At 48.6% G+C, this 13,053-nt stretch overlaps 1 protein-coding gene across 1 annotated transcript in view; it reads right to left on the bottom strand.

The window, feature by feature from the left end:
- Positions 1–6,667: 6,667 nt before the first annotated feature.
- LOC138649193 (thyrotropin-releasing hormone receptor-like) overlaps positions 6,668–13,053 on the bottom strand; it is a 38,215-nt gene continuing 31,829 nt past the window's right edge. The window contains exon 4 of the mRNA XM_069739383.1: positions 6,668–9,570. Within this exon, the coding sequence (XP_069595484.1) occupies positions 9,166–9,570 (405 nt within the window). The 3' untranslated portion in view covers positions 6,668–9,165. The remainder of the gene's footprint in view (positions 9,571–13,053) is intronic.

Genomic DNA, 13,053 nt, shown 5'->3' with positions numbered 1-13,053 from the left:
CTGCTGCTCCGTGACTCATCCTCGCCGACTGTGTGTAACGGAGGAGAACGCTCACCTCACCGCGCTGAGCAGGGATTGGATGGTGTAAAGTCCCGCCCTCCTGTTGCTCAGCACTCGCTGCCTCTCCTAGCTGTCTGTCACAGTGAGGCTCCTCCCCCTGCTCCCGCCACACGCGGCTCTTGTAAATAACAGTTCTGACCCCGCCCCATACACGTGCCCTGAGGATGACCCCGACCTGATCCTGTCTGTGTGATACTGTCTGCTGAGCGGTATCTAATCCTATCCTGTGTGATACTATCTGCTGAGCTGTATCTAATCCTATCCTGTGTGATACTGTCTGCTGAGCGGTATCTAATCCTATCCTGTGTGATACTATCTGCTGAGCTGTATCTAATCCTATCCTGTGTGATACTGACTGCTGAGCTGTATCTAATCCTATCCTGTGTGATACTGACTGCTGAGCTGTGTATCTAATCCTATCCTGTGTGATACTGACTGCTGAGCCGTGTATCTAATCCTATCCTGTGTGATACTGACTGCTGAGCCGTGTATCTAATCCTATCCTGTGTGATACTGACTGCTGAGCTGTGTATCTAATCCTATCCTGTGTGATACTGACTGCTGAGCCGTGTATCTAATCCTATCCTGTGTGATACTGACTGCTGAGCCGTGTATCTAATCCTATCCTGTGTGATACTGACTGCTGAGCCGTGTATCTAATCCTATCCTGTGTGATACTGTCTGCTGAGCGGTATCTAATCCTATCCTGTGTGATACTGTCTGCTGAGCGGTATCTAATCCTATCCTGTGCAATACTGTCTGCTGAGCTGTGTATCTAATCCTGTGTGATACTGACTGCTGAGCTGTATCTAATCCTATCCTGTGTGATACTGACTGCTGAGCTGTATCTAATCCTATCCTGTGTGATACTGACTGCTGAGCTGTATCTAATCCTATCCTGTGTGATACTGTCTGCTGAGCTGTATCTAATCCTATCCTGTGTGATACTGACTGCTGAGCTGTATCTAATCCTATCCTGTGTGATACTGACTGCTGAGCCGTGTATCTAATCCTATCCTGTGTGATACTGTCTGCTGAGCTGTATCTAATCCTCTCCTGTGTGATACTGACTGCTGAGCTGTATCTAATCCTATCCTGTGTGATACTGTCTGCTGAGCTGTATCTAATCCTATCCTGTGTGATACTGACTGCTGAGCTGTATCTAATCCTATCCTGTGTGATACTGACTGCTGAGCTGTGTATCTAATCCTATCCTGTGTGATACTGACTGCTGAGCTGTATCTAATCCCATCATGTGTGATACTGCTGAGCTGTATCTAATCCCATCCTGTGTGATATGGACTGCTGAGCTGTATCTAATCCTATCCTGTGTGATACTGTCTGCTGAGCCGTGTATCTAATCCCATCCTGTGTGATACTGTCTGCTGAGCTGTACCTAATCCTCTCCTGTGTGATACTGTCTGCTGAACTGTGTATCTAATCCTATCCTGTGTGATACTGTCTGCTGAGCTGTATCTAATCCCATCCTGTGTGATACTGTCTGATGAGCCGTGTATCTAATCCTATGCTGTGTGATACTGTCTGCTGAGCCGTGTATCTAATCGCATCCTGTGTGATACTGTCTGCTGAGCTGTGTATCTAATCCTATCCTGTGTGATACTGTCTGCTGAGCCGTGTATCTAATCCTCTCCTGTGTGATACTGACTGCTGAGCTGTATCTAATCCTATCCTGTGTGATACTGACTGCTGAGCTGTATCTAATCCTATCCTGTGTGATACTGACTGCTGAGCTGTATCTAATCCCATCATGTGTGATACTGCTGAGCTGTATCTAATCCCATCCTGTGTGATATGGACTGCTGAGCTGTATCTAATCCTATCCTGTGTGATACTGTCTGCTGAGCCGTGTATCTAATCCCATCCTGTGTGATACTGTCTGCTGAGCTGTGTATCTAATCCTATCCTGTGTGATACTGTCTGCTGAGCCGTGTATCTAATCCCATCCTGTGTGATACTGTCTGCTGAGCTGTACCTAATCCTCTCCTGTGTGATACTGTCTGCTGAACTGTGTATCTAATCCTATCCTGTGTGATACTGTCTGCTGAGCTGTATCTAATCCCATCCTGTGTGATACTGTCTGATGAGCCGTGTATCTAATCCTATGCTGTGTGATACTGTCTGCTGAGCCGTGTATCTAATCGCATCCTGTGTGATACTGACTGCTGAGCCGTGTATCTAATCCTATCCTGTGTGATACTGACTGCTGAGCCGTGTATCTAATCCCATCCTGTGTGATACTGTCTGCTGAGCTGTGTATCTAATCCTCTCCTGTGTGATACTGTCTGATGAGCCGTGTATCTAATCCTATGCTGTGTGATACTGTCTGCTGAGCCGTGTATCTAATCGTATCCTGTGTGATACTGACTGCTGAGTCGTGTATCTAATCCTCTCCTGTGTGATACTGTCTGCTGAGCTGTGTATCTAATCCTATCTTGTGTGATACTGCCTGCTGAGCCATGTATCTAATCCCATCCTGTGTGATACTGTCTGCTGAGCTGTATCTAATCCTATCCTGTGTGATACTGTCTGATGAGCCGTGTATCTAATCCTGTCCTGTGTGATACTGTCTGCTGAGCAGTGTATCTAATCCTATGCTGTGTGATACTGTCTGCTGAGCCGTGTATCTAATCCTCTCCTGTGTAATACCGTTTGCTGAGCCATGTATCTAATCCTGTCTAGTGTGATACTGTCTGCTGAGCTGTATCTAATCCTGTTCCTATCCTGTGTGATACTGTCTGCTGAGCTGTATCTAATCCTGTTCCTATCCTGTGTGATACTGTCTGCTGAGCCGTGTATCTAATCTTCTCCTGTGTGACACCGTTTGCTGAGCTGTGTATCTAATCCTCTCCCGTGTGATACTGTCTGCTGAGCTGTGTATCTAATCCCATCCTGTGTGATAAGGACTGCTGAGCCGTGTATCTAATCCTCTCCTGTGTGATAAGGACTGCTGAGCCATGCATCTAATCCTGTCCTGTGTGATACTGAGTGCTGACAGTGTATCTAATCTCATACTGTGTGATACTGTCTGCTGAGCTGTGTATCTAATCCCATCCTGTGTGATACTGTCTGCTGAGCTGTGTATCTAATCCTCTCCTGTGTGATACCGTTTGCTGAGCCGTGTATCTAATCCTCTCCTGTGTGATACTGACTGCTGAGCTGTATCTAAGCCTCTCATCTGTGATACTGGCCCTCAACAACCTTTCGTTATGTGAATTTCCTGCCAGGGACAGGACGGAGCTCAGAGTCCCCGCGCTCACTGAGCACTGCAGTGAACACTCTCTCGCTCGCCTGCTGCCTGGATTCCCTTCACTCGTGTGACTAATGTGATTAAACGAATTAATGACGAGCGTGCGGAGATAATTAACGCTGGGATCTGTCATTAATAAACATTTCCGGCCCTTTCATGTCGATCGTCTGAATTGTTTCATTATTTTTATGATTTCACAAAATTGTTTTGATTGAGGTTTTACCCCCTCAGCCACCAGGGGGGCAATATGGCAGTCATCAATAATGATAGTGATCAATGGAGAAGAACAAAGTCGTGTGTAAGGCAGCTCATCGCTATTACTGACCTGGGGACACTGGGGATGTCACTGTTATTACAGTACAAAACCCTAACCGTGACGTACAAAGCCATCCACAACCTGTCTCCTCCATACATCTGTGACCTCGTCTCCCGGTACTTACCTACACGTAACCTCCGATCCTCACAAGATCTCCTTCTCTACTCCCCTCTTATCTCCTCTTCCCACAATCGCATACAAGATTTCTCTCGCGCATCACCCCTACTCTGGAACCCTCTACCACAACATATCAGACTCTCGCCTACCATCGAAACCTTCAAAAAGAACCTGAAGACTTTCCTCTTCTGACAAGCCTACAACCTGGAATCACCGATCGACCAAACCACTGCACGACCAGCTCTATCCTCACCTACTGTATCCTCACCCATCCCTTGTAGATTGTGAGCCCTCGCGGGCAGGGTCCTCTCTCCTCCTGTATCCTCACCCATCCCTTGTAGACTGTGAGCCCTCGTAGGCAGGGTCCTCTCTCCTCCTGTATCCTCACCCATCCCTTGTAGATTGTGAGCCCTCGCGGGCAGGGTCATCTCTCCTCCTGTATCCTCACCCATCCCTTGTAGATTGTGAGCCCTCGCGGGCAGGGTCCTCTCTCCTCCTGTATCCTCGCCCATCCCTTGTAGATTGTGAGCCCTCGCGGGCAGGGTCCTCTCTTCTCCTGTATCCTCACCCATCCCTTGTAGATTGTGAGCCCTCGCGGGCAGGGTCTTCTCTCCTCCTGTATCCTCACCCATCCCTTGTAGATTGTGAGTCCTCGCGGGCAGGGTCCTCTCTCCTCCTGTATCCTCACCCATCCCTTGTAGATTGTGAGCCCTCGCGGGCAGGGTCCTCTCTCCTCCTGTATCCTCACCCATCCCTTGTAGATTGTGAGCCCTCGCGGGCAGGGTCCTCTCTCCTCCTGTATCCTCACCCATCCCTTGTAGATTGTGAGCCCTCGCGGGCAGGGTCCTCTCTCCTCCTGTATCCTCACCCATCCCTTGAAGATTGTGAGACCTCGCGGGCAGGGTCCTCTCTCCTACTGTATCCTCACCCATCCCTTGTAGATTGTGAGCCTTCGCGGGCAGGGTCCTCTCTCCTCCTGTATCCTCACCCATCCCTTGTAGATTGTGAGCCTTCGCGGGCAGGGTCCTCTCTCCTCCTGTATCCTCACCCATCCCTTGTAGATTGTGAGCCCTCGCGGGCAGGGTCCTCTCTCCTCCTGTATCCTCACCCATCCCTTGTAGATTGTGAGCCCTCGCGGGCAGGGTCCTCTCTCCTCCTGTATCCTCACCCATCCCTTGTAGATTGTGAGCCCTCGCGGGCAGGGTCCTCTCTCCTCCTGTATCCTCACCCATCCCTTGTAGATTGTGAGCCCTCGCGGGCAGGGTCCTCTCTCCTCCTGTATCCTCACCCATCCCTTGTAGATTGTGAGCCCTCGCGGGCAGGGTCCTCTCTCCTCCTGTATCCTCACCCATCCCTTGTAGATTGTGAGCCCTCGCGGGCAGGGTCCTCTCTCCTCCTGTATCCTCACCCATCCCTTGTAGATTGTGAGCCCTCGCGGGCAGGGTCCTCTCTCCTCCTGTATCCTCACCCATCCCTTGTAGATTGTGAGCCCTCGCGGGCAGGGTCCTCTCTCCTCCTGTATCCTCACCCATCCCTTGTAGATTGTGAGCCCTCGCGGGCAGGGTCCTCTCTCCTCCTGTATCCTCACCCATCCCTTGTAGATTGTGAGCCCTCGCGGGCAGGGTCCTCTCTCCTCCTGTATCCTCACCCATCCCTTGTAGATTGTGAGCCCTCGCGGGCAGGGTCCTCTCTCCTCCTGTATCCTCACCCATCCCTTGTAGATTGTGAGCCCTCGCGGGCAGGGTCCTCTCTCCTCCTGTATCCTCACCCATCCCTTGTAGATTGTGAGCCCTCGCGGGCAGGGTCCTCTCTCCTCCTGTATCCTCACCCATCCCTTGTAGATTGTGAGCCCTCGCGGGCAGGGTCCTCTCTCCTCCTGTATCCTCACCCATCCCTTGTAGATTGTGAGCCCTCGCGGGCAGGGTCCTCTCTCCTCCTGTACCAGTCGTGACTTGTATTGTTTAAGATTATTGTAATTGTTTTTATTATGTATAACCCTCCTCACATGTAAAGAGTCATGGAATAAATGGCACTATAATAATATTGATAATTATGAGGAGCACTGTGGATATCACTGTTATTATGGGGACACTGTGAATATCACTGTTATTATGGGGAGCACTGTGGATATCATTTAATATAGGGGCAGTGTGAATATCACTGTTATTGTGGAGACACTGTCGATATCAATCATTGTTATTATTGGGGCACTGTGGATATCACTGTTAGGCCGGGGTCACACTAGACCGTAATACGGCCGAGTGCAAAGCGATAAAAAAAATCACATTGCACTCGGACCAATGTTACCATATGGGGCCGCTCCCACCAGCCGACTTTTTGTCGGCCGTTTTCCTCGGTCCGAGACAATCGCAGCATGCTGCGATTGTCTCGGACCGAGGAAAACTCTCGGCTCACTCGCACCCATAGGCTACTCGCACCCATATAAGCCTATGGGTGCGAGTGAGACAGCGCACACCACTCGGATATCATCCGAGTGATGTGCGCAAAAAGCGGACCCCAGCAATGGAGGAGATGGAGAAATTCATTTCTCCGCCTCCTCCGCAGTTGTGCTCCGATCCTCCCTGTGCGAGAGAATCGGAGCACAGACGCATGACAGTCGGCTCCTGCTCTGCTGCGAGCAGGAGCCGAGTGTCATTAGCATATCCATCCGATGCTCTCGCATTGGATGCAATACGCTAGTGTGACCCTGGCCTTATCATGAGGGCACTGGATATCACTGTTATTATGGAGGCACTGGATGTGGCTGTTATGGGGGCACTGAGGGATTTATACATTTCCACTTTACACCCCCGTCATCATTAGTCTCATTTGCTGGAGGGGATGGAATGAGTGGGACATATTGTGATATCTGTGGAGTTTCTTTATGTGAAATGAATGCAGATATTAACAGAGGGAAAACTTTTTATTCTTAAAAACACCGCTTCTCATATAATATGTACGGAAACTGCATGACATCGTATTAATACCTAAAAATAAAGGCAGCAGCTACATACAGTCTTTACTATACATGGACCCCAAGCTTTATCCCCGTCACGGTTGAATTCTACGTAGCGTTGAAAAAAAATGATTACACAAAAGTCTCCGCACCGACACATTCATTATTTGATCTTACTATACATAACAAGAAATACCAGATCCACCAACAAGCTGCTGTAAAGGGATCCAAAACTTGTATCTCTCCTTAGTACTTTGAGTGCACAAAGGTGAAAAAACACATTACTGTGCATCCAAGACTTGGTAAAATCCTAACAGCCTGAACTGCTTTAACGCATCTCGGCTACAAAAAGAGTCTTTACTATATACTCATGTAGCAAAAGGAGATACTTAAAGATGACTATGAATCCTTCAACAGCAGCTTGAGGATAGTTTCAGGGTAGGAAAAGGAGATTTATAGATTTATTTCCCTACTCCACGTAAAAGTAACAATTTATCAGAGATGTGTCTAAGCCAATGAATGAATAATCATCTCTGGTAGCCGTCCATGAATACCTGATTAACATTACAGTTACACCCTCTTGCACTTGGACACATGAGAACACTTTGAGGCTTTTGTATTGTGTTACCTGTCTGCGGCTGAGATGGGAGATCTTCATTAGATTTTGTTTCTTCGGTCAATTCTTTCATTGAATTAAAGTATCACAAACCAAATGCCGAAACCACACAGGTCTGGAGAATCCCCAAACCATCGTACGGCCGACAGCTATCTAATGTATGTATATGTGGGGCACAGCTTGTATTTTCTGTGCCTATGCTAAGCTTGGAAGTACAGTGGGTGGTCCTAATCAGTGACTGCTAAAAATGGAAAATCCATGACTGCAGTGTCCTGGATTATACATGGAGGCCACTTCCAACTCTCTGAGATATCGTCCAGCTACAAGTTCAGGGGTCGGGTATCTCAAGTGGAAATAACGTTCCAGGAATGACATGAGAATCAGATAATTCAGCCAATGTGACCAATCTTAAAGAAATCTGTCACCTGCACAAGTTCCATCACAGGCGTTAATTTCTTTACAGACCCTAATAAATGTGAAATGAAGGAGAAAATCTCCTAAAATCCCTTCCGTGAAATTTTTGGTGAATAGCTGATGACTCATTGCAACTCTTCAGTCCTTCAGCAGGGCAGGGTACGATCTCAGGACACTTAGAAGGTTGGTGGGTGAATCCCTGACTGGCACTTTGTGGGAACAAATCAATAATATTAGCACTCCTAAATTTGCATTTTTACATTAGTTTTCAGTTCAGAGATGCACCTCTGGAATACATTGATTTGAACAGAGGTGTAACCTGAAGAACTCTTCAACGTCAGTAAAAGACCCACACCTATTATATACAAGGCATAACAATGGTGTCTTCGCATGGGGTGGAGGGCTTAAGGGTCATCTCAGGCACCAGGGCATTGCTGCTTTCCCCCATACACACATACGTTTCATACATGGGGGACATTGGATAAAGAATGATAGGTTAATGACCATATGAAAATCAGATGTAGTTCATGGCCATATCTCCCCACCCTCTCACTTGATGTAAGGTCTCGGCAAATTTGTACCGTAATAAACCTGAGCACTGGTAGATAAAGACTTTAATGCACACGAAACATTCCCAATAGGAAATAGTTAGAGGAGACAAAATATTGGTCACTAAGAACATACACTGAAGCAAAATCAGTCAGGACCCCAAATCCTGCTGGTATCGAGGCGGGGCCCAAATGGTATCCATGATGGGTCACAACAACACTGCAGCCCTCTAATGTTCTCAATCCCCAGTGACCATAGAGCTGTTGATGTGTTAATAGAGGGGGGACCTGAGGTCACCCACCTGACTCCATGGGCAACTCCATGACCCGAAGCCACCCACCTGACTCCATGGGCAACTCCATGACCTGAGGCTACCCACCTGACACCATGGGCAACGCCATGACTTGATGCCACCCACCTGACTCCATGGGCAACCCCATAACCTGAGGCAACACACCTGACTCCATGCCCAAACCTATGACTTGACTTCACCCACCCGACCCCATGGGCAACCCCATGACCTGAGGCCACCCACCTGATTCCATGTGCAACACCTTGACTTGACTGCACCCACCTGACCCCATGGGCAATGCCATTACCTGAGGCTACCCACCTGACCTGAGGCCACCTTTTTGACTCTATGGGTTAACATCAGGATATTCTGAAGCGGTGTGTAGCTATAATGTGTGGCTATAACAATTGTTGCACACATGGTCAGGATTCTCATTGGTGTCAGAACTGTGGCTCGGTTTTACTGGGTTTTGCGGAGAGTCCCGGACCCTGTGGTTCTTTAGTCACAAACGTCTTGTTAGACCTATAATATATTGTCACCTTTTCTGGTGGAATGGAGCAAGGAGCGCACAGTGACCTTAGACAATACTATAATACAATTCCCCTTCCACCTTTGGGCTGTTTGACTGTTTGGGGACAATGGTTGGGTTCTCTAGTGGTGGCTTCTCCTTCATCTCGGACCTGGCTTTACTGGGATCCCTCACCATGCTGTAGTTGGTGGTGGTCATGTATGCGTTTCTCCTCTGGGTCTCCACTTGGCCACATTTACACAACCTCTGAAAAGCTGTGCGGAATTTCTGAGACATGAGGTTGTAGATGACAGGGTTGATAGCACTGTTGGCATAAACACAGATGCGACAGAACAGAAGGAACCAGGGGTCCAAGAATGGATTCTCCACAAAGGAGTTTACTAGAACTAAAGTCCGGTAGGGCATCCAAAGAAGCGCAAAGAGCACAACCACAACCGCCAGCATCTTAGTGACCTACGAAGGAAGCAGAGAAAGACACATCAATGGTGGAGAAATAAGGAACTCGAGAGGAATGCTGGAGAGGCCATAACAAGCCTATCCAATGGAATCTTGCATGATGTCATCAGAACCAGTGATGTCACATTATATGTAAGTGGACTTTTAGATATGGCTTTGACAGATATGAGACCGATGGATGGACGTGGGGTGAATTCTGGACTTTCTTCCATCTCTGTACAGTCATACATGCTGCCTCTGTATTTATATGGAGCACAGAATTTATCAGCTCCATCCTGCGGGGTCCCATCCTCCTCGGTATTTTCTTTGATGGTGTCATGATACACATAGCGACATCGCAGAGGGTCAGTAGCGGATGGCACAACAAACATGCAACTGGATGGAAAAGGGGTGAGGAATGCCCTATGAATAGAGAAATGAAGGAAGGGACACCCCTGAGCTCAAACCTGAGCCTGTCCCTGCACTTCCCTAACACCCTAAGAGGGTCCTTCCCCCCACCGCCATCAGGAACCTAGTCCTTCACTGTCACCTCACACTGCCCTGGCTAGTGCACTGTCAGGCAAGAGGCGCTAGCCTCACCATTGCAGATAGTGTCACACAGGGGACAGTGACAAATATGAAAGGGACAAGGAGAAAACGCCACACTTAGCTTGCAAACTCCCCTGCCAAGCTCCACACCGCAGATGACACAGAAGCCAGACTCCAAACTCCAGAAACAGAAGACACCAGAGCGATGCCACTGCAAGGCTGGTCTCCATGGAGAAACTTTATTACCAACAGTCAGCTGATGCATCAGGTGACCATTTAAAAGATGGTGGGAGTGGTCACCACCACATCAGCTGACCCAACAGCACTGCAGCTACACCAGACTGCTATGGGGGGGGTAGGGGGAACTGACATTAACCCCGATGGTCCTGAAAGGAAAAAGCAACATTTAAAACAGAGTAGAACCAGATCGGCCATGTATCCAAAAATGAATCGTGACAGTACCACGCTTTCAATGAGAAGCCCTGGACCCTCAACACCGGACCTCACTGGAAACGAAATATGGTGGGGATGCCCAAATCCTCAAGAGTTCACCTCTCCAGTCACCTGATCCTAAGACTTATGGCAAACGCAGCCCAATGAAGATGGCAATGACGTAGGCTCCGGAGACGCCACAAATCTCCAGAGCACCGACATGTGGAATGCGTTGTTTATGTGCATTACGGGGGGTAGCACCAGCTGGAAAGTCCCCGGACTGAGAATGGCATACACTCAATATGGCACGATCACCCGATGTTTTTGGTGGACACCCACACGTACTCATTCACACAAAAGTCTGGTCCTGAATGTTTATTTCCACGCATGCATTTGCAAATGGATGGTGAACTCTTTGATGAACCAACAACAGAGGTGTCCCCCTGTGCCACCAAACTCTTACCCTCACTACATACAGAGGGAACCACCACCCTCCCCTGACCCCTCCTCCTAAGATGACCCCGAGACTCAATGTTTAGTGGTGGTGAGGGTTGAGTCCTGCCCCTACTCGCTGGCAGCACCTCTGCTGCCCCCACTAGAGAAAAAGGGGAAGGTTGGAGAAGGATGGCAGAGATCGTAGCTCCCAGGCAGCAGTCCTTACACGACTGGTCCCAGCTGACTACTTTCCTGGACCGCCAATCAATGACCAGGTTGTGATTCTTCAACCAAGGGAGGCCTAATCTGATGGGAGTTGGCATACCCTCCAAGACGTAGCACGACAGGGACTCTTCATGACGAGTCCCTATACACTGGTTTATATTATCTATGACTTGGGTCACCCTCCCCTGGCTAAGTGGGACAGAGTCAATTGCCTGAACGCTTAGGGGTCTTGTCAGTGTCCTAACCACATCAGACCATGGGTCTGGACAAAGCAAGAATCCACTAAATTTAGAGATATCTTGGGTTCCGGTTGAGCCTGCACATGAGCTGAGACCCAGAACCCTGACAACTGCTGAAGCTGCTGCACCACCTGACACTGCAGGTCCTTAACTTCATCAGTGAGGATCTGGATCAGCTGAGCAAAAGCCTGTGCTTGAGCCATGGGTTCACCGGAAAAAAGTGTCGGTTGGTGATAATGTCACGATATATATAGCGACCCAGCGGGGGGGGGGGGGGGTCAGTAGCGGACGGCACAACAAACATACAACAGGATGGAAAACGGGTGAGGAAGGCCCTATCGATAGGGAAATGAAGGAAGGGACACCCCTGAGCTCAAACCTGAGCCTGTCCCTGCACTCCCCTAATGCGCTAAGTGGGTCCTTCCCCCCACTGCGTCAGGAACCTAGTCCTTCTCTGTCACCTCACACTGCCCTGGCTAGTGCACTGGCTGGCAAGGAGCGCTAGCCTCACCATTGCAGATAGTATCACACAGGGGATAGTGACAAACACGAAAGGGATGAGGAGAAAACACCACACTTAGCTTCCAAACTTCCCTGCCAAGCTCCACACCGCAGATGACACAGAAGTCAGACTCCAAACTCCAGAAACAGCAGACACCAGAACGCTGCCACTGCAAGGCTGGTCTCCATAGAGAAGCTCTATCACCACCAGCCAGCTGATGCATCAGGTGACCATTTAAAGGATGGTGGGAGTGGTCACCACCACATCAGCTGACGAAACAAAACTGCAGTTACACCACATTGCCAGCGGAGGGAAAAACTGACATTAAACCCCCGATGGTCCTGAAAGGAAAAAGCAACATTTAAAACAGAGTTAAACCAGAGCTGCCACGAATCCAAAAATGGATTGTGATAGATGGCCTGCTGATAAATCTACGTCTTATATGTGAGGCTTGAAATGAATGGCGGAATCTCAGTTTCCTTTTAACTTGTTTCTTGATGGAGAGTAGCAGAGCCTCAGAGCAGTCTGGAGATGGGAATGTCCATAACATTCTCGCATCTCCAGCAGCGCCTGAATCTCACCATAATCTCACCAATATTGTCCTGCGATACCAGGAACCGGTCAAGCCTCGGACACAGGAAACTGTTCATGGCTGCCGTTGTAGAACCCACAGGGTTTCTGGAGATCCTGCAGCTGCAGAAGTGAAGATCTGGTTTCAATGAAAGACTTTATCTCTGGTGGAGGCGCAGGAAGGTTTTCTAGATACTTCTGACTGATTGGTCGTTGATTGTTGGGAGACATGTGACTGCCCCCTTAAGGTGTAGATTCACGTGACTTTTCAGAATTATCTGCTTCATGTGTACATTAGGGTTTGAGTATTTTTGGCTGTTATATGATACCATATTGCTTTTCCAATGGTTCCCTCTGCGGACTCGCTATCATTTTTAGCTTTCTCTGTGCTAGTGGGAAGAGACTACCTACTATGATATCTCCCATACACAGCACACACAAGCATGAAAGACTCCTACTTTCCTCTCTCAACTAAGCTTTGCAGCTGTGATTTCAGCACTGGAGGAATGGAAAACACACTAGAAAGCTACTCCATTTAGGTTATTACCC

Source organism: Ranitomeya imitator, chromosome 9, assembly GCF_032444005.1.
Source record: "Ranitomeya imitator isolate aRanImi1 chromosome 9, aRanImi1.pri, whole genome shotgun sequence".
In the NCBI taxonomy this organism is placed as follows: Eukaryota; Metazoa; Chordata; class Amphibia; order Anura; family Dendrobatidae; genus Ranitomeya; species Ranitomeya imitator.
This window is presented reverse-complemented; position numbering and strand designations above follow the sequence as displayed.